This window comes from Cebidichthys violaceus, unplaced genomic scaffold, assembly GCF_023349555.1.
Source record: "Cebidichthys violaceus isolate CVI_PGR_0920_01 unplaced genomic scaffold, fCebVio1.0.p SCAF_17, whole genome shotgun sequence".
In the NCBI taxonomy this organism is placed as follows: Eukaryota; Metazoa; Chordata; class Actinopteri; order Perciformes; family Stichaeidae; genus Cebidichthys; species Cebidichthys violaceus.
The window spans coordinates 13,204,289-13,231,233 of NW_027176340.1; the positions used below are offsets into that span (position 1 = coordinate 13,204,289).

The window sequence follows — 26,945 nt, forward strand, 5'->3', positions numbered from 1 at the left end:
TAGATAGATAGTAGAATAGTAGAAGTAGAATAAAGTGGATATTACCAGGTAAAGTACAAGTATCTCTCAACTGTACTTTAGTTCACTACTGGAGTAATAGTACACTCCACCACTGCTAGAGTTATTGATTCTCTTAGCAGTAAGTTAGTTATCTTGACACGCCCTCTTGAGACATTTACATTTAACAAGATGTTGGATGCTTGTTTACAACCTCTTCTTTTGCAGACTTTTCAAGAACGTGTTGAACAACTTGTTACATATGGATTGGAATAAATAATTGTCATGTGTTGAATTTAGGGCTACACCCCAGAGAGAATGTCTGCGTTGTTTGAGAAAGGGATATGGGGATTCTGAACAAATAAAGATCCAGTGTTTTCCTCTGTGCTGAGGGGAATTGTGGGAGGAATTTCAGAGTGTTGTGACAAAAAGTCCCAGTGGTTAGGTACCTGGTTGGACTGCCATCATTAGACCACAATGCACTGGGTCATAGTAATTGTGCACAGTAGATACACAGCTCAGTGATGGACAGATTTACTTTCTTCCTTCCCTCCTGTCCTCCACCCTTCAACAGAAATACAACTTGGGTTAGAAATCCCTTGTTACTCTGCCTTGGATGGTCCCAGCAGTATTTCTGAGATGCCCTGTTATGACTCTCAAATGTATCACTGTGTCACCCACACTGAATGTGACTCTGGATTTAAACTTCTCAGGAGCTCTCTTCTTTCTCAGCTCTTATTTTCTGAGAATATTAGAAGTTCTAATGAAATTCATTCAATTCACAAATGTTATTTTGTACTAAGGCACACAGATGAGACCAGCTACTGTGATATAGCACTAAAGGGATGTTTCAGCAGAGGCATAGGGATGTCCAGAATATTTCAGTCTTCACTTTGCACCAAAAACCTTTTACAACAATGTAAATATCTCATTTATTTCACACAATCCAATCGCTCTGCTTTCAAACAAAGAAATCTTACATTCTGTGTTATGCATTATACATTTCTTGCTATTTGCAGCTGCTGCAGTGTTCATGCTGAGCGGAAGCATTGTGTAATGATTAAGCTGTAGTCTCCCCACAGTGTCTGTGGGCAGCTTTACTGCTGCAGACAATAATGCTCTTTGCATCTGTCTTCAAAGAGAGGCCGCAATCTGACTACACTCTTAAAGATGCATGTTTTCCATTAGACCTGCATTTAAAAGCAGGCTACATAATATAAGCTTATTCCTTATTGGGGTCACAAAGCTTTACAGAGTGATGGGGGTCTGTAGCTTTACACATCGGGCTGCAGTGCATTCAAAACGGTTCTAACAGTACTCACAATTCTATGATTCCTGACCATAGTTTATAAAGATGGATGGCTGACTGCAGTGGGCCAAACTAAAATATCACAAGTCAAATACATTTTCCCAAAGATGGTTTCTGTCGTAGTTCATTTTCTGATAAGTTTGGTTTTAATTAGTCATATGATGCTATGAAATTGTAGTTGTGACATCATGATTGACAGTTTTGATTGACAGAAAGTAGCAGTGGCGGAGCACATAGTGTGGCACACCACTGTGGTGCTAACGTAGCAGCTAGGTGGCAAATGCTAAAAAGCTGTGGCTGCGCTCGGCTCGCACTTGGCTTGGGCAGGTTCGTGGGTGGGACCTCGCTACTGCGATGCCCGCCCCCCAATCACCGCTGCACAGACTCTGCCTCCAAGTGACGTCAAAAACGCAAGATGGTAGCCCCCATTGCTTTTTAAGCCTTGAGTTTGGTGTTTCAGTCGTCACTGTCTTGGTTTTTGTCTGACGCCATCTTGTTTTTTTTCAACACGAGAGGGTGGAACTAATTACAAATGAACATTTTCAGACAACCAAAATGTTACAGTCAACTTTCATGAAGTGAAAACACACTGTGAAAGGGTTAAAGTTCTAAGACAAAACACGGACAACTTCCAGATTGGACAACGCCGCGGTAGAGACCTGTCAATCACAAGGTTGCCCCACCCTAAAGCATACTCCACTTTATGGTCTATTTTACTCTAAATGGACCATAATTTACTAAATGAACATCATGTTGTATTGAAGAAGACTTGAAACTAGAGATTGAGACCATAAACTCATGTTTACAATATTTACTGAGGTAATAAATCAAGAGAGAAGTAGAGTCATTTTCACATAGACTTCTATACAACCAGAGGAGTCGCCCCCTGATGGACATTAGAGAGAATGCAGCTTTAAGACACCTCCGCATTGGCTTTGATTTTCAGACCCGAAAGTTGTCCTCTTTTGTACAGTGGGAGGAAGTGGAGACGCATCATCTATCTATATACACACTCTATTTTGTTGACCCATGAGTCCTTTCAGTAGTTTTGTTTATTCAAATCTCCGGCAACCTGAATGTTGTACACACTGTCTAAGAGTACACAATATAATTGCCCAGGACACAGCTGTAGGTCCTCACCATTGGGATGTCATTGGCATAGGGTTTGGTGTGTAACTAGTGCGTTGTTCAAAATGTTTGCAGGGGGAGACGTGTGTGTGTCGGGTCATGACAGCGGGCCACTGTTTGAAGACCAGCCGAGCAGTTTAATCTACCCAGAAGGCCTGAGTGAAGGCAAGGTGACCCTCAGCTGTCAGGCCAGAGCTAATCCAGCTGCATCCTACAGGTGGGTAACACACACACACACACACACACACACACACACACACACACACACACACACACACACACACGCACACACGCACACACAGAGAAACACTCTAGCTGTGCTCACTTTTAGAGACCACTTATTCCTCAGAACCTGACCTCTGAAGGTGTGTTCTTCACTTAGCCTGGGCTTTACGAAATGTTTAATTGATGACTGCAGTAACAGCATGTTACTGTCCTGCAGCTAGGACTATGTGCTGACATCTCCCACACACAAAGACACTCGCTTCACCACCAACGTCATCAACTCTTTTCAGCCTCTTCAACCCTGTCATGGTCCGTTATGTTTTTTTCTCCTGTTCGCTGTGTCCTCATCACTCTGTCTCTCTGCAGATGGCTTGTGAATGGCACAGAGGTCCCGTTGGGTTTGGACCTGCGCTACACCCTGGTGGCTGGCAACCTGGTGATCAGCAGCCCCGAGTCCATTCGAGACACAGGCTCCTATCAGTGTCTGGCCATCAACCGCTGTGGCACTATCATCAGCCGAGCAGCTAACCTCAAATTTGGTTGTGAGTGAGAGTCTTAACCTTTCGACCTGTATGAGCTCCCTGATCACTGTGGCAGAGACAGAAGGAGTTCGATAGGATTTACTTTACACTAATATGCTTTAGTTACTATCAACTGTGTACTGTTGCTGCTTCTGTTTACCATCTGTATGTGACAGTAATCTTTTGTTTCTCCAGACCTCCATGACTTCCCTCCGGACAGCAGGAGTCCTCAGACAGCATATGAAGGCATCGGAGCTTTCCTGGCCTGTCAGCCCCCTATACATTACCCAGGTATCCACTCTACTTCAGGTTTCCACGCCAGTTATTTATTATTTTAAACCACCTGGAAGATGAGCGAAAACAGTTAGACACATCAAATATGAGAGAATCAGCTGTCAGTAACCCACTGCTCACAGGTGGGATAAGGGTCCATAGGTGGTCCACAGATCAAAGTGATTTAAATTATAAACCTCTTTTGGGATGAGGGTGACTTTGCTGACCATTTCCATATTGAAATCGAAGTACTGGTAGGACGGCAATAAGACGTAATGAATGTGTCTCCTCTGCAGCTCTGTCCTACCGCTGGTTGATCAACGAATTCCCCAACTTCATCAAGAAGGACGACGGACGCTGGTTTGTGTCGCAGGTCACGGGGAACTTGTACCTGGCTAAAGCAGAGCCAAACGACACCGGGAACTACTTCTGCTTCACCACTATCAACATGGACATCAGCACCAAGAGCACCTTCAGCAAGGCCAACCAGCTCACCGTGCTGCCGGACGGTATGCAGGACATGGCTGATCTATTAGCAGCCACATGATGCAGAAAGTGTGTGTAACTGATGAATAACTGTTAAGAAACAGAACAGAGGAATAGCTGGAGGAGGCTGACCCCTCCTCTATTTTTAATAATTGGTATAGGTTGAAATAAACCATTTCCAAATCTCAGTATCATTTATAAAATAATCTTCCGTGTAAAAAAAAATGCATCATTGAAATTCTGATTAATATGCTTCGGCAGCAACACCGACAGGGCTGGCATGAAAGCGGTGGACAATTTGACCCATTCCCATTGCATGTCCAACGATCAATTCCAAATGTCATCTTCACTTCTCGACCACTTGTACGTGACAAACTGGCATTAATGTGATAGTAGCAGGGCAGCCTCGGGCCTCTTCTCCGCCAGCCTGGGTCTCCAACAACAACGCCATGCTGCTGGAGACCCAGGCCGTACTGCAAGGCCCGCTGAAGTAAAGGGAGGCACGGTAGAACCAGAACCAGAACTAAGCGGGGCAGTCTGTCAGAGTGCAACATGAGGGTAGAGGTGATCCCTTAAGTAATAATAGTAGTAATCTTCCACTAGAGATCATGAATATAATCTTGCCAGTAATTGTATAAGTATGTTGCTTCAGAACGAAACACAGGCCAACATCATTAACAAGGTAAATGTCTCTATAGTTGTGTGTATGCATGTGTATGTGTGTAACATTTAGATATACATTATGAAAGGGATTTCACGTGAATGTTTACAATTATATTTTATTTCAGCCAATCCCAGGAAATCAGCTCCAAGCATCAAAGTGCGCTTCCCAGCAGAGACCTACGCCCTAGCCGGACACACCACCCAGTTAGAGTGCTTCGCCTATGGAAAGTAAGTCTCCCAACCTGAAATCATTACAAAATGAGTGCAATATTTTGGATCAAAAAGTGTGCCTTGTCCAGCTTTAAACTTGTGTGTACTTCTTACTTTTATGTCGTCCCCTAAAACTTCTTAAATACTTCATCCCCATCTAGTCCGTGTGCTGTTTCATTCTGAAACTCTTCCTTTATTTCACCTCTGTCTTTTGTCTTATAGTCCAGTCCCAAAACTGCGATGGAGGAAAGTGGACGGTTTGATGCCATCCAAGGCGGGCTTCAGTGCCGAGGCCCCCACCCTCATCCTGCCAGAACTCTCCTTCGATGACGAGGGTGTTTACGAATGTGAAGCCTACAACTCAGAGGGCAGTGACACATACCAGGGACGCATCAACGTGCAAGGTACAGAACACCTGTGAACATCTGGTGGTACTGCAGCAAAGCACACACTGTATCAGTTTAATCAGTGATGTTCTGATGGCAATTTCATGCCAGTTTAACATGTTGGTCTTATGTGTGAATAAACATCCTGGTCACTTTTACTTTAAAAGTCACAGCAAAAACCGAGACTCTTAAAGTAACCGTCACTGAAAGGAACATGATTCAACACAGCACAAGTCTAAGTTGAATGCCATTTGATTAAGGACAGAGAGAGTCCATTTTATTTATTGTTTTGGTTGTGTTATATTTTACTGAAGTTTTACTTATTTAGAATAATTCAATATGTTTTTTCACTTTCCAATTCCAATATCTGGATATTCTTAAGATTTAAAAGTTCTCTCTTTGCATTATTATAGCATCATATTATCATTATATCAATGACATAAAATTAACATTAATATATCTCGGTCCTAGCAGCAGCCCAAGGTAAAACATGCAGAGAGAGAGCGACTAAAATGGCTTTTTTCACCTTCTGGGATTGATGCAAAGAGTAATTATCTAAATCATTGTCTCTTATGCACAATATCAGTTCAATTAACTATGAAACACTCTGAAAGAGATCGATCTTCTCATATCAGCTCAGTCTATAAGACTTATTTTTCCCTTGCAGTGTGACCAGCCAAAAGAGGTTCAAAAAGCCTCTTACAATATTGATCTGACCAAATGTCTTTAAATGTCTTTAAATGTTCATTCGTGCAGACTGCCTAGATGAATAAATGAATATCCAGCTTGTGCGGATGAAAAACTCTTAAAATGCAGCGTGTGAGCAGATAAGAATTAAACGAGTCCCAACTGAACGTCCTTGTGCTCTGAAGATATTCTAAAGCAGGCAGCAGAATTGACAATCAGGTAGTTCAATGGTTAAACTGATGTGAAAATGTAGCAGTAGTGTTCACTGTTTGTCCTTCACACTCAAGGCTTCAAGGGCAGAATATGTTTTAAAATCCATCAGTGATGCAGCCTGTGAGAGAACAGAACACTCCTCTTCCTCGCCATCATAACTTTTTAGCTCAGCCCCGTCAGTAAATGTCTAAATGAAGCCATAAGGAACATCAATGTAAAAGCCATCACTTTAACATACCAGCAATGTCATGTATTTCATGTCGGAATGGGACAAAAGGTCTTGTTGTACTGCGCCTGTAGTGCATTTCCTTAATGCATTTCTTTTCATTGTATGCCATTTACTGTCTCAGTTTTATCTATGTTACATTTCCCTTATCTCTCTCTCCTCCAAACATCTAGCTCAGCCCGAGTGGTTGCAGGTGATGAGTGACTCAGAGGTGGAGATCAGCTCAGAGCTTCTCTGGAGTTGCATTGCTGCCGGTAAACCCCGACCCTCTATACGCTGGCTACGCAATGGACAGCCGCTCAGCACACAGGTAACATAGATAACATAGGTATATAGAGCAGTATGCTGTCTCACTGCTCTGTATACCTCCACACACAAAGATGCTAAAATACTCCTTCTACTGTAGCACTGATGTTTTAGGCCAACAATATCATTGTGTCGTTGTGCTATTGGATAGAAGAGACCACCTGATCTAAACAGCTGATATCAGGATTGACAGCCCCAAACAATAACAAGGAAATAATGAGTGAGCATGAGTGAGGAGTGATTGGCAGATGCATCAGAAATCAACTACGGGCTTATTCATGCAAGAGTATAGTCTTCCTGACTGAACTGACTCTAGAGCTTCATTTCTTCCACCCAGAGAAAGTCCATTTTCTTTGATTTAGAGAATACATGAAACACAGAAAGGGTCACATTTGCTGCCATGTTTTATAAAACTAGAGGGGACACAGGAAATCAATCTTTCATTACAGTAGAAGGAACAGGACGGATAAAGTTTTTCCTGCTGTGAGGTGGGACCGAGCTGTGCTGATGCCAAATGTTCTGATCGTCCTTTTGACCAATAAAGTAGAAGAAATAATTTAATTTACCATTTCTCATCCTAACCTGCAGTGTTAGAAGGAAATCATTACTATGATTAAATGGAGAGCCTCTTTGGTCTCATTTGTTCTAGATTGTTTGTTATGGTTTAGATTGGCGTACACACTGCTAAAACACAGCTCAAAGTTGTAAAATACTACACAATGAGTATAAATGTAATGAATGACTACATATAAATTATGTATTTACTTGCCGGTAACTTGACTTCTATTGCTGACACGGAAATGGATTTTATTTTTAGATTTTTAATTTGCATATTTATTTATCTTAATGAGGGCTGTGACACATTTAGGGACGTTATCGCGACACAAAACGACTACAAAGAGACGCAAAACAACTGCAAAGAAACACGAAAAGACTACAAAAGGACCAAACAACTACAAAGACACGCAAAACAAATACAAAAAGACACAAAAAGACTACAAAGATAGGCAAAGCAACCACAGACAAAAGATAAATACCAAAAAAAAACAACGACCACAAAGAGACAGTAAACGACTTCAAAAAATATGTATGTATGCTTTGTTTCACAGCTTACATATCCCATAATTCACTTCCTCTTCTCTCTCTTCTTCGACCCCACAGGACCGGGTAGAGGTGAACGGAGCTCGTCTTAAGATCGGTAATCTGGCCCTGGAGGATTCTGGGATGTACCAGTGTGTTGCTGAAAACAAACATGGCACCGTCTACTCCACTGCTGAGCTCAGAGTCCAAGGTAGACGTATAAGGAGGACTGTCTTTAGTTTCCGTCATTTGAAACTGCATTCAAAATACTGTTTTTGTAAATATGTACCTTTTCAAATCTTAAATGAAACATTGAGAGCTGTATCAGTAAAGAACATGAAGAGCCCTATTTAAACAATCTGTAGAGCATGGTCTATAGTGCATTTAGGGCGTGTCAAAATCCACTGTTGCTTGTCAAACGGTGTTAACTAGTTAATCTGGCCTCGAAGAAAGATGCACTGTGCAAAGGGTTGTATTGAGTCAAATGACAGATTAGAGAAGCAAGCTGTTCTTTGCACTGAAAACTTTTGGACTTCTCAATGCTGTTTTAGAGTTATTGGAATTGTTTGGATCACAGGAGTTGGAAAGAATCCTGCGCAGCCACAACTGTAATCTGTAATCTAAATCTACCAATAGTGTTACAGAAATGCAAAAAGAAAAACTATGCGGCATTAAAATGTTGATTTAGCGTTTGAATGTCAATGTTATGAACCATTCGGTTCAGCCCTAGACTTGTTTCATGTTGATGAGTTTCATATTGTGTTTACTGATCAGGAGTGCACTCACTTTACTTTCCATTGGGGGGGCTGTGGGCTGAATTTATGTTGCCGTGGTATATTGAGAAGGGTAGGAAGGGACAGGTGTGTGTGTGTTAAGTGTGTGTAACAAGCAGAGTGTACGCGTGTTGTGAACCCGTCTATGTAGGCGCATTTTACTAATAAACAGCAGGAACATACCTAGCCATTGACTTTAGACCAGGTTTTTGTTGGTTGGTTGCAAATTTTACTTGTATTTATGCAAATTTAAGTTTAATACGATTTAATACTGTACCATTCTCTAGCCTCAAGTTAAAATCTCCCATACTCTTCCCTTCTGCATCCCATCCATCAACCTGCTTGTTTTCTACTCTGCGCTGTTTTCCTGCCACCTGTCCTTCCAGTTCAGGCTCCAGACTTCAGGTTGAACCCAGTAAGGAGACTGATTCCAGCAGCGAGAGGGGGGCAGGTGATGATCGAGTGTCGCCCTCGAGCTGCTCCGAAGCCCAGTCTGTTCTGGAGCCGTGGGACGGAGCTGCTCATGAACAGCAGCAGGTAATACTGAGTCAACCTGATGTTCATACGCAGCCCGGTGCGTTCGTGTCACGTTTCGAAACCCCGTAAAACTAATACTGGTTATTTTGCATTACTTATACCTCTCATGTCCTTCCTGTGGGTATTCACCTGAGGAAGACTTGGGCTCTGATTTCAGAGTTCAAGTAGTTGAAAAAAAAAAAAATCACACAATATAGGTTAAACATGAAAGATAAAAACTATGAGGCTCAGCGTAACATACAGCATTAAATTAACTGGATAGCTGGATATGCATTCGGTACAGGAAACTGGATGGTTAGATGCAGACTGCTGTACAGTCTATCATATACTGTAGGAGACCTGTGTTTTATATATAACACACCACATCAGACATTGGCCCAATCCCAATGTCCCCCCTAAAGCCTCAAACCCTGAACCCTCAAGGACTTACTGACGTCACCTGGTGAGTGGTTGAGTGTGGTATTTATTTTATACGTTGTGCTCCCTGATTTGAATGTCTTCAGGCTCTTTCCTCACAAGATGAGGTCATTTCATATAATCTATTTTCTCGTTTTTGTCAAAGCATCTTCGATGACAAAATCAAATATTTGATGAATACATATATAAATGTCTGATTTCATGTTTATGTTTTGTTCCATCTTTAACCCTTAATGTTTCTGAGTAATTTTAATACGACAGGCTGAACACACGTGAGCCGTCCTCTTTGTTTACCTTTTTTTTTAACGTCTCCATGCATCCACTGGTTACCCCATGTTTAACGTCACATTGCAATGATTTGTGGGTAATTCCCTTAGGCTAAGTCAGCATCCTATGCTGATTTACGGAAAGGGTTCATAAAGGGCTCAAAATGTCTGCCAGAGAGCCCTCAAACACTTGACGATCTAACAGCGGGACAGAACTAAACCCTCACGGACTTCGCGGGAGCGCGCCTCAAAGTCTGTGAGTCCGTAAGGGGGGACATTGGGATTCGGCCATTGTTCTTTACTTTTACTCTTGCTCACAATTAGAACAATAAACAATAGTTCTGAAGACAAAAACGTGGTTAGTAGTACAGTGAGTGTGTTTTGCTCAATAGCTCCTGACAGGCCGTGGTATGACGACAATTCCCTCAGTTGTGATATAATTACAACATATCCCGGTCTGAAGTGAGCTATTACTTTTATAAAACAGGCCATCAACTAATATGAAATTATAGACACATTCCAAATCCAAATTTGTATTAATAAATGATAAAGTTCACAACAAAATAGTCCTGTCTGGGCTGGCTGCCTGCATATACCGTGGCAGTAGCTATGGAATGTACACTAGCAGCTAGCATGTTTTGTCATCCCATTATATTGATTTCATTATTTGGCTCTTTTTATACATTATTTGTATTTTTTCCATTTATTGTGCAACCACTGAGAACCTGTCCAGCATCAGTAGGAGGACTCTAATAACTGCTTACACTAGGCTCACCTTTATTTGGTTTTTGGAGTTGGTGAAGTGTTGGTGTTTATCCTCTGCCTTCCTGTTCCTGCATGCGTTCATTGTCGAATCTCCTCTTTGTGTAGCGCTGCATGTCAAGAAGCAGCTGGATTCTTTTCTGGTGATGGGCACTGCTCAATCCACTGCTCCATAGGGTTAACCTTAGACGTTTTCATTTTATAGCAGGTTTTACTTTGTATTTGTAACCTGATCCCCCTTTGACAACTCAAATCTCAAAACTCAACTGAAATTCATCATGTGCCATACAGTTTGTTTTCCTGTAAATTCCTCTATTTCCCGAATTTAAAAATGCAAACTCTGACATGTGAACCCCTTCCTTTTTAGCTTGATGTTGCCCAGAAACAGAAATTCTGCGGCTCATGAACTATATATGATCATTATCAGCCATTATAATAATGGAGTGTTCAACTTATTAAGTGTGATCTACCAGTACAAAACCAATAATAGCACATTTTGCATAAAGAGGCCACAGATTTCCATCAATGGATTTCTTTGAAATGTTGCACATTATTTAGTTTTTTGTGTTTTGTAGAAGCTCTTTATGAAGCCAAAAAACATTATCTAACTTACTCAGCCAAGCTTCCTGTTGATCGACTTTAAACCTTTAAATCAGTTTCACACAAAGTATTTAGCTCTAATCTGTAGATTGTACTTCACCATTTATGTAATCTGCTACGAAATCAAATATGTCTGCGTGTGTGTGACGACTCCCTCACCAAAAAGCAGGGTTGCATGAAAAAGTCTCTTAAAGCAGTTCCTACAGTTGCAGTAGCACTTGTTTTAATGCAGATGGCTCTCCAGCTCAGGTGGGACCCTGAAGCCGGTCATTATCACTGCACAGTCTGACAGATGCAGCTCATTATACCAATCAACCTGTAACTCATGTCAGCTGTAGGAAGATGTAGAAAAGCACCTACAGTAAGTGCGATCACACAGAGGTGAGATCAAAAGCGACTTCCCACAGTTCAGTGCGTTCTGTTCGTATCGAAGGTTGAATTACCATTGATTTCATCAGATTCTGTCACACACATTCTGAGAAGTCTGAAACCACCTGAGTGTAGGTGTTTGTCATATTTATTCTGAGGGTTCAGGCTAAACACACGATAGAGAGTTAAAGTCTTGCATTAGAAAGGTTTTCCACTCCTTTGTCCACCTCATATTAACACACAGAATGGTATACATCATCTTATACTCTAAATGGAGCATCATTTACTAAATGAACATCATGCTGTATTGAAGACTTGAAACTAGAGATTGAGACCATAAAATCATGTTTACAATGTTTACTGAGGTAATAAATCAAGAGAAAAGTAGAGTCATTTTCTCATAGACTTCTATACAACCAGAGGAATCGCCCCCTGATGGACATTAGAGAGAATGCAGCTTTAAGACATGAAGCATTGGCTTTGATTTTCAGACCCAGAGGTTGCTGACCGGTAACATACTCCACTCCCTGCCATGCATATCCAAGTATCAACTACACATATGTATCTGTATTTACATATTAATATTGCTGCTCTAAGTGAGTACAGTCCTTCAGGTCAAAAGTGAAAAAGCTCTAATAGAACATTTACAAAAACAACTTTATAACGATAATTAAACAGTGGACTTGTTCCGAACACACGTAAAGCTGTTACTAGTGGCTTCACCACACCACCAGATTTAATAAATTAGTTCGGAGAATAAAATGACTGGAATGAGAATATTGCAGAAAATCTCAGATCTAAGTTTTAAAAAAAAACAACAGAATGTTCCTTTAAGCTAAACTTATGACTTGTGCAGCAGCAGTCTAAAGCTTAGAGCAGTGGGTTTGTGGATGAAGCTGATCATTCACCTTTCTGAGTGGGGAATCACAGGAATGTGCAGCAGGATGCAACTGGAACGGTTAAAGCATGCAGACGATCGGAGTAACCTTGACACTGTGCTTCGTTACACTTATTTCTTCAACAATGCTACACCACATAGAGAGTGAGAGCTGGCATACAGGAGGTGGACGCAATAACAGGAACACCTGTACAAACACTATCTTTGTGAGGCCTATGATGTCCATGTTCTGTGATTACCCTTGAATAAATAGTTTGTGACATCGTATCGGATTACATGAGAGTTGATCCCAGTATTGTACCTTGAGTTGGCACTTAAGTACTGAAGTCAGCCAGCTGGGTGCTCTTTACCCTCCGCATGCTCCTGTCTTGACAGAGTCACCGTAACTCCAGACGGCATCCTGTGGATCCACAACATCAGCAGGGCAGACGAAGGGAAATACACCTGTTTTGCTGAGAACTACCTGGGCAAAGCCAATAGCACTGGACACCTGTCTGTCAGAGGTAAACACACACACACACACACTGAAGCAAACCATCAAGTGTCAGTACTAGCCGTGTGATCTTTAAAACTGCAACAAAGCAACAAACTAAAGCTTGAAACATCGGTCTGCTGTGACTGCTCCACCCAGGCCTTTTTTTTTATTACATAAACTGGACTCTCATTGGCTGTTGGCAGTCTGTCATATCCTCATACTCTACCACTGGAGTTGCCCCTTTAAATGTCAGACTACTTGAAACGCTTTGCTATCCGTCACACCTAAACCAGTTGGGGATTTCCTTTCTAACGGACCATTTTCTCAGCAGACATTTTGACTTGTCATTGCATAAAACAGCAGGTGAAACACATTTTTGTTAACGATAGCTCAGTTCCACCAAGAGTCCCAGAAAGCCATGACAGTGAGCCAGCATGCATGATGCCAGGGGTACATCCCAAGTCTCTTAATTGTCTTTTCCTCGCTCCTCGTTTGAACCGGAAGTTGTTCTGCACCGCCATATTGACGGCCGTCCCAAAGGTCTTATTTATTCATTTCATTCAGTCACATGAGGCTGATCATTCCTGAGGGTTTGATGAGTTTTAATATTTAAATGTAACCTTAAACATTGAGCCTAATACATTAATTCCAGTATTCAAGAGAAACCATAATCATATTCTGGGTTAATTAATAATGACGTCACAATCTGAATTTCAAAACATACAGACGCATTCTGCCGGTAGAAATCGATCCTGCGCTCATAAACAGGACACAGTTTGTTAAAGAGGTAACAGACTACAGAGAGAAAACACCTCTACAGTGATGACTTTTTTTATTTATTTAAACCTTTATTTAACCAGGAAAGTCCCATTGAGATTAAAAATCTCTTTTTCAAACGAGACCTGGCCAAGACAGGCAGAAACATCAGAAACACATAGTTATAGACAGAAAATACAGAACAAGACAAGTTAAAAGAAACTAAAAGTTAAGAGACAATGACGAATCCAAGTTAACTTAAAAAACATTTACATTTTTGGGAACCTGCCTGTATTTCTTTCATTTTAGATTTAAAAGCAGTAAGTGATATCAGTTCTTTGAGTTTTAAATCATTCTGCAACATATTCCACAATGAGGGTGCAGAGTACGCAAAAGCCCTTTTGCCCATTTCCGTTCTGGCATTTGGGACAGTGAGCATAAAGAAGTCCTGAGAACGCAAGGAGTATTGTCTGACACATTTCTGCATGATGAAGACACACAGGTAGTTTTTGGAGCAGACCAAGGATTGCCTTATAAATGAAGGTGTACCAATGACAGAGCCTACGGGTGGCCAAAGCAGGCCATCCTACCCGAGAGTATAACTCACAGTGGTGAGTCAGAACTTTACAATTGGTAATGAACCCCAGTGAACCATGGTAAGCTGTGTCCACCATACAAAAACAGTTAGCAGAGGCATGCATATAAAGAAGATCACCATAGTCCAACACAGGTAAAAAAGTAGCAGCAACTAGTCGCTTTTTAACATTAGTTGAAAAGCACAGCTTATTTCGAAAATAAAAACCCAGTTTTAACCTCAACTTTTTCACCAGGTACTGCACATGTGGCTGAAAAGTGAAGGAGTCGTCAATCAAAATACCCAGATATTTATAAGACTAAACAACCTCTATTTCACTTCCTTCAAGAGTGACCACCGAAGGGATATTCTGTGGCCAACTCCAACAGTTTGAAAACAACATAAGTTTTGTCTTATCTGTATTTAGAACCAGTTTCAGTTGACAAAGGGTATTTTGAACAACATTAAAAGCATTTTGCAAGAGATCAATTGCCTGCACAAGAGTTGCAATATATCACAGTGTCATCAGCATAAAAGTGAAAGTTAGCGTCCACCACATTTTGGCCCAGATTATTTATATAAACAGTAAATAAAAGTGGACCTAATACAGAGCCTTGTGGCACACCTTTATAGATAAATAAAATGGCATTGGTGTATAAGAACTCCTTAAGTTGTTTGCTCACAAGAGCTTCAAGAATTTTAGCAAGTACAGATAAATTAGATATTGGCCTATAGTTATTTAAACTAGCTGGGTCACCACCTTTAAACAGTGGGTGAACAAAGGCAGATTTCCATTTCATTGGTATTTTGTTATTTTTTATTTTCAGATTAAAAAGATATGCAAGTGGCTCTGCAACAAAATCAGCAGCCAATTTCAAAAAGTAAGGGTCTATACAATCAGGCCCTGAAGATTTCCTGTGATCTAAGCTTTTTAGGGCTTTATGAACTTCCTGCACAGAAAATGGGGTAAAATTAAAAGGCTGACCAGTATAAACTGGAACACCAGTACAGGGTTTCACAGACCTTGGACAACAAGAGTCAAACAGAGAGCCAGAAGATATGAAGTGTTTGTTAAAACAATTCAGTATCTCCATTTTGAAATGAACAGCAACAGAATCCTTCATAATAAAAGCAGGTAAAGCTTGTGAGTTCTTGCTCACAGAGAGGGATTTTATAGTTTTCCAAAATCTCCTTGGATCATTTAAATTTTCAGCAGTAACAGACAAATAATATTCAGATTTTGCTTTCTTGATAAAAGAGGAACATTTGTTTCTTAGTTGCCTAAACACAAGACAGTCGGTGGCAGAACCTGTTGTTCTTGCCTTAGCCCAAGCCAGGTTTCGCTCATGAATACTGTCTGCTAGATCAGAGGAGAACCAGGGATTATCACGTCCCTGTACTCTGTATCTCCTGAAAGGGGCGTGTGTATTTATGATTTGTGTAAAACCGTCATTAAAAAAAGACCAGGCTGTTTCCACATCAGGGATTGGCTCTATCCTCCTCCAATTAAAATTAAACAAATCATGATAAAACCCTTGTTCATTAAAATGTTTAAGATTCCTCTTATAAATGATACGTGGCTTTAATTTAGGGACCTTAGTGTTCCTGTTTGCAGCAACAACACAATGATCACTTAGGTCATTACAGAAAACACCCACAGCTCTGAATTTATGAGGAACATTAGTTAAAATCAAGTCAATTAATGTGGACTTCTCAGAGCACTTAAGATTTGGACGAGTGGGTGAATTTATTAACTGGGTAAGATTGACAGAATCTCAAAAAGATTTAAAATCATTAGACACAGGCTTAAGCCAGTCCCAGTTAAGATCTCCAGCTAAAACAATTTCACAATAATTTAGTCTGGATAGAAGGTGTATCAGTGACTGTAATGCCTCGTTTGAAGCGGATGGAGGTCTATAACACCCAACAACGGTCATACAAAGGCCCTTAGAAATTGCAACATCCACTGCCAAAAATTCTAAATGCTTGCAAATTGAATTAGACAGAACCACCTTGACAAGAAATTTTGATTTCACATAGCAGGCAACTCCGCCACCTTTCTTTGCCCTGTCAGCACGATAAACATTGTAACCATCCATGTTGATGTCATCATCAATAACTGATTTTGTCAGCCAAGTTTCGGATATGACAATGATGTCGGCATCTATTGATTTGACCCATATTCTAATCATTTTTGGTAACAAGCTTCGCACATTTAAATATGTAAATATGTAGACCGGGCAAGGATATGAAATCAGCTGGCATCTGAATACACTGCAGCTCAGGGCCAGGGTTGGGTTGCACATTACCCGATATAAGCAATAATAAGACAATCAACCACCTCTGTTTAGAAACATTACATGGCGATTCCTTTGACATTTCATATCTGAAGTCCGAACTAGTCCTCTTACAACACGCAACGTAGTTATTTAAAGCCAGAAGGCTTTGGAGGCGGGGTAGGTCTCTGAGCATACTCCTTGAAAAGTTTATCACGTGCCAACTGCTTCGGGGTTTGTACGGATTGTACTACATCCATGAAGCAAGTGCCTCCATTAGCAATGTCCGACGGGCAGTACACGTTGTTTTGATGTACTCACCCGGATACGTTCGCTTGCTCCCAAATCCCACACAAACAACGCACAAAGTAGCGCCACGAGAAACGGCATTGTCTCTAACCAGAGAGAAGTGTATGCGCGTGTGCACGCGCACCCGCAGCAAGCCGCGGGCAGAGGAGTTGAAGCGGCTTAAGGTGAAGAGATGAGGCGAGGTGGTCAGGTGGAGACACCAGGCAGTTGATGGTGCAGTAAGCCCTTTAGACCAGAAAAGAGAGAGATCCTCCGGGGATTGGAGCAATGTATCCCAATTAGATGATCCAGGAAACAGACAACCCCACAGTCCCCAGGAATAAAGTTTGCAAAGGCACTATGCATATACTTCGCCTCACTTCAGCATGAAAAGTTAAAACAAAAAACAAAAAAAAACAGACAACACTGAGCACTGACATGGACATGGACTGACATGCTGCCTTCTTGGATGAAAGTGGGGGGGTGTCTTTATTACCTGTGTGTCTTTATTAGTTATTAGTTACTATTCAGAGATGGGCAGTATTTCTATTACTTGTATTTGAAATACGTATTTCAATTACTTTTGAGTATTTTGTCATTTATATTTGATAGGGCCAATAAAAAATCAAATGTAATTTGTAACAAAATACTTTAGAGTGGAGTAATTTTGTATTTAAAATACTCAAAATACTTTCTCCACGAATCAAAAAACAGTTCACGAGTTCAGTCTTCAGATCATCAAGTTCAACAGATTGTCTGTCAAGGTCAATATTTTATCTGAGTGTGACAGATGTCAACTAGCTTGATGTATAATTTATCTCTGGGTCTGGCTACATAGCCTATTGTATATACATGGTGATGGTTATAATATCAAGCTAGCGATCGATGCTAACATGCTAATGACGCTAGCATGCTGTCTAGGCTAGTGCATAGCCAGTGTTTAGCAAGTTAGCTTATCAGTCGAGTAGCTAGCTATAGGAAGAGGGAGATTGGGAGCTTGTATGTTCATGATAACCTTATCAAGAGACGTCTGACCATCTAAACTTGCACTGTATTACAAGTGATGCTGTATCTTCTCAATGTGAATGTCATAATGCCATATCAATTACTGGCTGATAATATAGTTCACAGTTAGCCAGGCTATGACAGTAGATGTCCATTTGTTAAAAAAAACTAAAAAAACATTAAATATCCAATTTATTTTGTTTAAAAAGCATATTATGAAAGTATTCTTAGTTTTATTATTTCATACATTCTACAGTTGGCCAGGTGGACAACATGTCTCAGTACAGTCATTTATTTAGGCTCTTTACCTGTGTACAACTGGTTTTAATTCTATATTTTGCTTTTATAGTATACATAGGCCTACTGTGTGATGCTATTCATATGTGATGAATATTTTCTTGTTGATACAAAGCCACAGTTTATGGGCTGTTAAGTCCCATTAATACAAATAAATATATATATATATATATATATATATATATATATATATATATACATAATCAATCAAGTTGTTGTCTTTTAATAGCTTTGCTTAGTTACACTGACATTCTGTGACTGTTCTTCCTTTTTATGGGGTTCACCAGAGCTTTGTGTACATTATATAGCCTAAACCTGCTCTGCTATACCAAATTGTGAGAAAACGGAAAATCCAGGAAAAGTATTTCCTGTATTTTAAATACAAAATACATGTATTGTATTTTGTTACATTTTCTGGCACCAGTATTTTGTATTTTATTTTAATACATTTATTTGAGGGGTATTTTGTATTTTGTATCAAAATACATTTTGATGTATTTTTGCCCATCTCTGTTACTATTATTAAGTACAGTGATCATGTGAACAGACACAAACTTCTCAAAAGTCTCTCCAGCTGTTAAAGCCGATTAACAGCTGATCAGCTGTGATCAGCGGCCGCCGTCATCAGAAACAAACATTGCTTGACGTGACGCAACTGAGGAAAGGACGTCTCATGTCTCTTAAAACATATTTCCTCGTTCCTCGTTCCTCTCTCCTCGCATGGTTTCCTCTATGCATCCCTGGTGGGAGGGACTAAGACGCAAGGAAAGGACCCAAGTGAGGGAAACGGGGATGCAATTAAGAGACTTGGGATGTACCCAAGGATGTTACTAACTACATGGGCTGCAGTCAAAGAGACAAAGCTGTGGAGAATTTATAAGGGCTTACGAAAAGAATCCTACTGCGCTTATGCTATGGCGGATGTTTTTATTAACACACAGAAAATGAGTACAGGGACAAACTCAGTGTTGTACAATTCAACAACGATCACACCTCTTTAGAAAGATGTCTTCAATTGATCCATTTAGAACATAAACGAAACAGTGATGGCAAATGTTATTGACGACCGGATGGTGCGGTCACTTTTCTTTTTCATATAAACACTGTAAAAGTATCAAAACGCTCAATTCACCGAGACATAACCACACAGCTGTTTTTTTACAAAATGTTTCTTTAAATGAGCGTCAGGATTTCTGAACAGTTGTGATGTCACAGCTTTACAATACATAAACCATTTCATTTTTAAACGTGCACATTCTAAATGTGTTCCGGTTTATTTGCGGTGTATGTTATTGACATCAGCTTGTAAAATCCACTGAAATGTGTTGAAACGGTGCGGTACACGTATGTTCAAACAGTATGAGAAAAATAAAGAGTTTTTAGAGCATTAAAACATGGATACATGATCTAGCAGAGGATGTACTTGCTGAGGCAGCTGAAGAAGTTCAACCTGCCAAAGACAATGATGGTGCACTTCTATGCTGCCATCGTTGAGTCCATCCTCTGTTCCCCCATCAGCGTCTGGTATCTCGTATCATTCGTTATGCTGAGAGGGTGATCGGCTGCAATCTGCCGTCGCTCTACGATTTGTTCGCCTCCAGGACTCTGAAGCGAGCAAAAAAGATTGTAGCCGACCCCTCTCACCCTAGACGCAAACTGTTCGTGCCCTTTCCATCTGGCAGGAGGCTGAGGTCCATCAGGACCAAGGCCTCACGTCACATGAACAGTTTCTTCTCTTCTGCAGTCGGGTTCATCAATAAAGACCCCCACTGACACAGACACGTACATCCCCAGGACAATTTTTTACTGATACTTAAATATTATACTTGTTTTAACATACTCTTATTTGTTTGTTCACCATATTTTAGTGTGCATTTTCATATTATTCTATTTTTAAATGATGTCTTATACTATTGCACTGTGTTTATTGTTATGCACCATTCACCTAGCAAAATTCCTTGTATGTGTAACGTACTTGGCATTAAACAGTTGTGATTAGAAACCCAAAATACAAGTATGAACCTGGAAATGAGCATGATATGTGTCTTTTAATTGTTGCTGTCGAAAGGAATTGTTGGACGTTATTATCTACTTTCCTCTGATCAAGGATGGGTCCAGTGTATCCTATGCTAAAGGAGATAAGAGAGGAAGCACCGAAGCACCTTTCCTTAGCATTTAGAAAATTCCACCAGCTCTTATCGGGGCTGCCACTTAAATACTTCCAGGTCATTTTACTAACTGTCTATTAGACAGCAGCCCTGTGCTTTTCCTACTAGGACAAGACAAAACGTCTGCTGTGAAAAAAGTCGATCTTTTCTTCTTACTTTTTAATTCTAAGACTCAGCATTCATTTTATGCAGATGCCACTAAGATCACACTGGCTCCTTCCAACGCCGACATCAACCAAGGGGAGAACGTGACGCTGCAGTGTCATGCCTCCCACGACCCCACCATGGACCTGACTTTCACCTGGGCACTCAACGGGGTCCTGCTGGACCTGGAGGACTCTGCCGGACCGTACCACCGGGTGGAGGGGGTGAGTCCTGTGAGGCATGGTAGAGAGAAGGAAGCCCCGCAGAACAATTCTACTGCATGGATGTCCATCATTGCTGTGTGTTTGTAAAAGTATTGGTTGGGAAGAGGGGACTTCACTGATAGTTGAGGCTGAGATGGACTCTCGTTAGTTCCATTTAAGCTTCAACACATCAAACAACAAATTACCGTGGTTACCATGGGAAGAATCCACCTGACCTTTGAGGTTGTTAGTATTAGTTGTCATGAAGTGACTGCAAATCAACTGCTGCTCCTATGATCAAAGGTTTCACTGAAGATGATAAACGCTGCATGGGTTTCCATTGGCCTTTTACATTCTCTACCAAACTCTGAAAACTTAAGCTGTGTAGCTCTGACCTAGGGGATCCGCGAAGGTACTGCAGGGGGTCCGCGAAATTTTGGGTTGATTAGACCTTTTTTTTTTTTTTTTTTTTTTTTTTTTAACCATTATTTTAATAGTTCAGTATTGTATGCAAGATAACAGGTATGTTTATGCATGGCAGTGGCACTAATAGGCCATCACTCATTTTCATTTCCACATTCATGTTTAAAATAAAAACGTAAATTTGAATAGCTTGTATGCATGATTATTATGCAATTGACAGACAATGTTGATATTGGCATTGGTATCAGTTGACAAGGTATGTGTATACATGGCACTAGGCCCAGTTTAATATAAAACACAATTTAATACAATATATATAGTAGGGGGTCCCTGCTCCATCTCTCTATCAGTTTGGGGGTCCTTGGCCTGAAAAACGTTGAAGACCCCTGCTCTAGTGACATGATGATGGAGAAATAAGGTCTCTATTTTTCTCATTGTTAATTAATCCCACTAAAGGAGCAAAAACCAACGTGTTGGACCATCTATCTCTCTGTGCTTTCTCACTTCCCAACACTGTCTGTGGCTCCCAACAGATGGGAAATAGTTCCTTTGTTGGGGACTATTTTCAGCAGAGGATTAATCCACATTTGGTGCTCTAGTGAGTGTTTCTGGCAGCAGTACGGTGTTTGTGGGATTGAGTCAAAATAAACTACAGTGTGTGTGTTCATGGTAATGAAGGAACATGTCAACCTTTGCAACAGTGTTACTCACTGATGTGTTTTTAATGGAGCTCTATGGAACAGAGGGAGAATATATATCAGGCTTTCATCCAATACTTACAATTCTGGGACTTTTATAGGATTAAGGATCAGGTGTTAAATAGTTGTTGCCTCACAGCTCTACATTTCCCTTTAAGTCCAAATGAAATGCGGTGCAGTGTGGTCGAGGCTTCCCTCATCACCACTGGGCTTACTTGTTTATTAATATGCTAATATGGTTTTGACGATTTATCTGCTGTAGATCTGGTGCCGAAAGTAAATGCTGTTACACTGGCGCCAATGTTTGGACGGACATTACCAACATACACAAGGTTTCCCACCATTTTGTATGCCTCCACACCGGCAACAGCCGTGGTCGGAGGCAGTGTGTTGTCAGGTTGTTCGTCTGTGTCTCGTGACCGCGAGGAATGCCTTTATGGAATTTCTTCACATTTGTCTACGTGGACTCCTTAGTCCTCCGCTAAAATACCTGTTGCTATTGCCATAACTCAATAATTCATAATTGTGACAATTTTAAAATGATGACGCGATGACATTTCGGACAGACATGGATGTAAACTGACTGGTTGGCATACAACCGTGAAGCGGTAATTCTAGTCTTGAACCTAAATTGACCACGCCACTGTGTGCTGGATATTTTCCAGCCGTAATTACTTCATTTCAGGACGACAAGTTGAAAATTTCACGGTACCTGAGCACAGGACCCGACAGAAACAAGCTCCCAAATGAGATTAACTATCCATTTCATGTCCCTGCTCTTTATGTCTCTATGTTTAATCAGTGTTGATGTGATAACACCCTGCCATTAGCTAGTGGTGGGTCTAGCTGAAATTGAGCTCCTGTAATCTGAAATGGTTATGGTCAGTCGTGCTGCAGCATGCAGCTCTTCATCACTGTTCATTTTCTGTCTGTTGCACTCCTCACTAACATAGTGTTTAACTCATTTGCTCTGTCTGCGCCCTTTCAGAAGGAAAACATTGGTGACCTGTTGACTGTGACCACTAAGCTGAGTCAAGCAGGGATGTACACGTGCACAGCTCAGACCGTAGTGGACAGCGCTTCAGCTTCAGCCAAGCTAGTGGTTCGAGGTAAGATGCCTCAGAGTTGTCTCCTCGTGTCATTTCTTCAAGGACACTGCATTTACGATCACAGAGAAAAGAAAAACCTTTAAGACAAAGAAACTGTGTTGCCAGAGGTACGATAATGCTCGTATTTGTACTACAGTTTTGGCCTCTGTAAGATCAAAAATGCTCCATAATGAACAATTTGACCACTTTGTGTCGCTTACAATTAGTATTTGGTTTTAGTCTTCTATTCTCACATGTGCTGTAGGTACCAATACCATTTATTCCTGCCCACTTCCGAGACCTGAACTTGCGTATTGGCAGATACAAAGATCGATCCGATTATTCCCTCTCACCAAAAACTATATTTTACAGCTGACCTTTGCCCAATACTCATGTTTACTGAATAGAGCTTGAACACATCATAATGTAACTCAATGGAACTTCCGTTAACGTTAGCCATTAGCTCCGTTATTTAGCCAAACAGGACTGTGCTGCCCACCGGTTGCTAACAGCTAAAGTTAACTAGCTCTCCTCCTGCTGATTTCAACACAGATTTGTTGTTCACGTTAGATTGTGTTCTCGGAGCTATGACTTGCGTACAGTCATTTTCCTCAAAATCCCATCTGGCAATGCTGCAAGGAAATGAACATCAAATCCAGTCGCACAGTCCAAAACACAGAGAGAACAACGTGTCATCGATTTCAGGGAGAGCGCTGTGTGGAAGTCTTTCTGATAACATCAGCAGTTCTTGCAGCAAGTACTGTGTTGAACTACAGTATATAGATGTAGTAACGCCCAGTCTGTGTGGATCGTACTACAGTTTGTACTGCTGTCAGTGTAATGTGCTCACTGCTAACTGTGAGTCATGTGGACATCTACATCATGAAGTACTGATCAAACTCCTGTTACTCAAGTTCTGAGATATGAATCATTTAATTTACTCATTAAATCAATAAAATCTTTGCGTTGTGTCCAGGCCCTCCAGGACCGCCTGGTGGTTTACTAGTGAAGAATGTGGCCGAGGCGTCGGTGGAGCTCCGTTGGAGTCGTGGCTACGATAATCACAGTCCCATCGGCAAATATGTCATCATGGGCCGATCATCGCTCTCATCAGAGTGGAAGAAGATGAGGACAGGTGTGTGTGTGTGTGTGTGTGTGTGTGTGTGTGTGTGTGTGTGTGTGTGTGTGTGTGTGTAGTATTGAAACAATCTTGTGATCAATTCAAAATAAATTGTTAATTTTTACAGTATGAAACCAAACATCGACTGGTTACATCAGTACTGTCGGAACTAGAAACTGTGGGAATTTATTTTGGCAAATACGTTTTGGGGGATTTTTTCATTAAACATACATTGAGACTGATTATTGATTACTGATGCTTCACATATCTTTCTATGTGAATAACATCAGACCCGATAAACATCGAGGGGAATGCAGAGTCGGCTCGTGTGATGGGACTGATGCCCTGGATGGATTATGAATTCCAGGTCATTGCCAGCAACATTCTGGGCAGCGGAGAGCCCAGCATGCCCTCTCACACCATCCGCACACAGCAAGCAGGTGAGGGGCCACAGGTCGCATCCGGTACTTATTCAGGCTTTTCACACTGCACTAAGCCCCAGGCTAAATGAGCTGTTAGCCCACGGCTGAGCTTTGTTTATACCAAGCGCACGACTCCGCAGACGGTGCACAAGCTCTGAGCATGAACGGAAGCGTTTATACTCTATACGCTGTGCGCTGCATTAATCTCCGAAACGCCAGAGCCTAGGCCTAAGGGGGCTGTTAGTCTGGGGCTAAGGGGGCTGTTAGCATGGGCCTAAGGGGGCTGTTAGTCTGGGGCTAAGGGGGCTGTTAGCATGGGACTAAGGGGGCTGTTAGTCTGGGGCTAAGGGGGCTGTTAGCATGGAACTAAGGGCGCAAAATGTTGTCTTTGTTTCTAGTCATTGCAACTTACCCATTTTTGGCATAACTCTGAATTGCTTATAATCATAAGGGCACTCAACTTAGCATTGAAGTCAATGGTGCCTAAATTACCCACAATGCATCTCACTAGCCGACAGTTCAGTCAGAGATTCAGGTGTGTAATTCTAGTAGTTGCTAGTGTTGCCTGGAGCCGCCGGGCTACACAGTCAAATGGAGTGGCGGGTCGTGCATTTTATACCTGAGCCTTCAGTGCTGTCCGACTACAGTTGAGCCACCTCCTAATAACTTCATTATGACGCCACAGCTACGGTTATTATTTGTTTCTAGGGGTTTAACAATACACTTATTAAACCTTTCGGTACGAGGCTTACGAACCGAACAATGCGTTTGCACGTGTGTTCTGTGAGCCTATGCTAAACTAGCTTAACAGGAAACCAACAGCAGCACACAAGCTACGAACTCTCCCCGCAGCGTTTAGCTGTTCTCTACTGATTCAAACAGGGCTAAAGCAATCACCAGACAATCCCCATTTCTCCAGACCATAATTCTTCGTTTTTAAAAGAAAACAGCCCAAACAGAGAATCAAATGTCCGACCCTAACCCCGCGATGATGGGATGCTTCGTCATTAACGGACAATGCATATAGTCAAAATCAACGTAATTAACATAATGACAAGAACAAACTCACAAGAACCAGTCACATATATTTTTATATGACAACAAAGCATGACAAATCAATCCAACAACACTGCGGTGCTAAAACACGTATTCATCCACACACTGAAGAGCACCATTCAAATATGATTCACATCAGAGGGAACAATATTAACCATATCATAAAAACGACACCATAGACAAATTAACACAATAGTAACGCTACTGCAGATGTAAAAACACAAAAGCACTTCACTTAACAAAGCTGCTGTTCACTTAAAGACAAAGTCCATCCTCCTTTCTTTGTTAACAAAGAGTTTAATATCGCGGTTGTACAGAACACTGGTTCAGTTCATTTCCAGCCAGAGGTCCTCCTGCGAACGTGCAAAAAGGCCGTAGCTTGTGAGTGCCCTGTCGTGCAATGGTGTCGTGTTGCTGCCTTGGTTAGCTTAGCGTAGCTCCAAACACCAAGATGCTCAGTTGCAACTAAAACGCATTCTTAGCTTCCCCAAAGGTGTCAGCCAGGAATACCGTTCGTACAAATCCTTTTCCTGGCTGGGTCAGGGCTGCTAGCTGTGGGGTTGACCGACCCTTTGATACGATGTCCATTTTTCTGGAAATGTCCTTCTTGAGAAATCTGTTTCTCCTCCTTCAGCCATTTAGTGTTAAAAAAAACAAAGCTAGGTAAAAAAAAACAATCTACACCAAGCAAAACGCTAAAAATGTCATAACTTCATACATATCTTTCAACTTGAACTGTTACTACTAATACTAACTTCTGATAGTTGCTTCAGCGTCAAAACAGTCACGCTATCCCACTGACCAATCACAGCTCACGTTAATGCTGAGCCAGCTGCACGCTAATGATGACGTACTTGTAGGCCAGCTAGAAGGCTCTGGCACGTCAAAAAATACGCCCAACATGTCAAACTAAAGATCTGATTGGTTGAAGACTATGACAATCAACACTATCGTCCCCATTTACTTCAACTGCAAAGGCATTCACTTGTGAGGGCCTCTCTTGTTACCTAGAGACATAGAGGTGAAATCTGATTGGATAAGAGCTCTACTTAAAACAAGCTGCACTGGAAGCAGCGCTGCAGGCTGGAAGCAGAGCAACTGATGAAGACAGTAGCTGTGCAATGAGATAATAAGATAGTGGGAAAAATATTTTTATAAATTATAATACATGTAGTGTATTTATGAAAAATTATTACATTATAAAATAGCTATAACTTTATGATTCTGTTTAGGCCAGCAGAGAAGGCTTCGCTGGCCCTGAAGCCCCACCACTGGTCAAATGTTATGACTACCATTATGCTAATACATCTGTGTGTCTGCCTATTAAACAAATAATGCTGTGAGATGAAAACAGATTCAGTATGTGGGTGAGGGAACTGAAAGCATAATGTTGTTTCGTGCTACTTTCCACTGATCCACTGATAATGTGGATTATATCATGTATATCATCTTGTGCCTGTATATTTGGCCCTCAGCTCCCACTGTAGCCCCCAGTGGTCTTGGAGGAGGAGGAGGAGACCGCAATGAACTCATTGTGACCTGGACGGTGAGTGGATGACTGTGCATAGTATATTGTACACATTCCCCTTTATTATGTTAAAAAGCTGTCATTCACCTAAA

At 41.2% G+C, this 26,945-nt stretch overlaps 1 protein-coding gene across 1 annotated transcript in view; it reads left to right on the forward strand.

Annotated features, from left to right (window-relative positions):
* cntn2 (contactin 2) overlaps window positions 1-26,945 on the forward strand; it is an 84,034-nt gene that overhangs the window by 36,166 nt on the left and 20,923 nt on the right. The window contains exons 3-17 of the mRNA XM_068712648.1: window positions 2,510-2,651; window positions 3,026-3,201; window positions 3,376-3,471; window positions 3,750-3,962; window positions 4,728-4,830; window positions 5,035-5,216; window positions 6,498-6,634; window positions 7,792-7,921; window positions 8,870-9,020; window positions 12,708-12,835; window positions 20,364-20,539; window positions 22,628-22,748; window positions 23,704-23,862; window positions 24,138-24,287; window positions 26,801-26,871. Coding sequence (XP_068568749.1) covers window positions 2,510-2,651; window positions 3,026-3,201; window positions 3,376-3,471; window positions 3,750-3,962; window positions 4,728-4,830; window positions 5,035-5,216; window positions 6,498-6,634; window positions 7,792-7,921; window positions 8,870-9,020; window positions 12,708-12,835; window positions 20,364-20,539; window positions 22,628-22,748; window positions 23,704-23,862; window positions 24,138-24,287; window positions 26,801-26,871 — 2,135 coding nt within the window. The remainder of the gene's footprint in view (window positions 1-2,509; window positions 2,652-3,025; window positions 3,202-3,375; window positions 3,472-3,749; window positions 3,963-4,727; window positions 4,831-5,034; window positions 5,217-6,497; window positions 6,635-7,791; window positions 7,922-8,869; window positions 9,021-12,707; window positions 12,836-20,363; window positions 20,540-22,627; window positions 22,749-23,703; window positions 23,863-24,137; window positions 24,288-26,800; window positions 26,872-26,945) is intronic.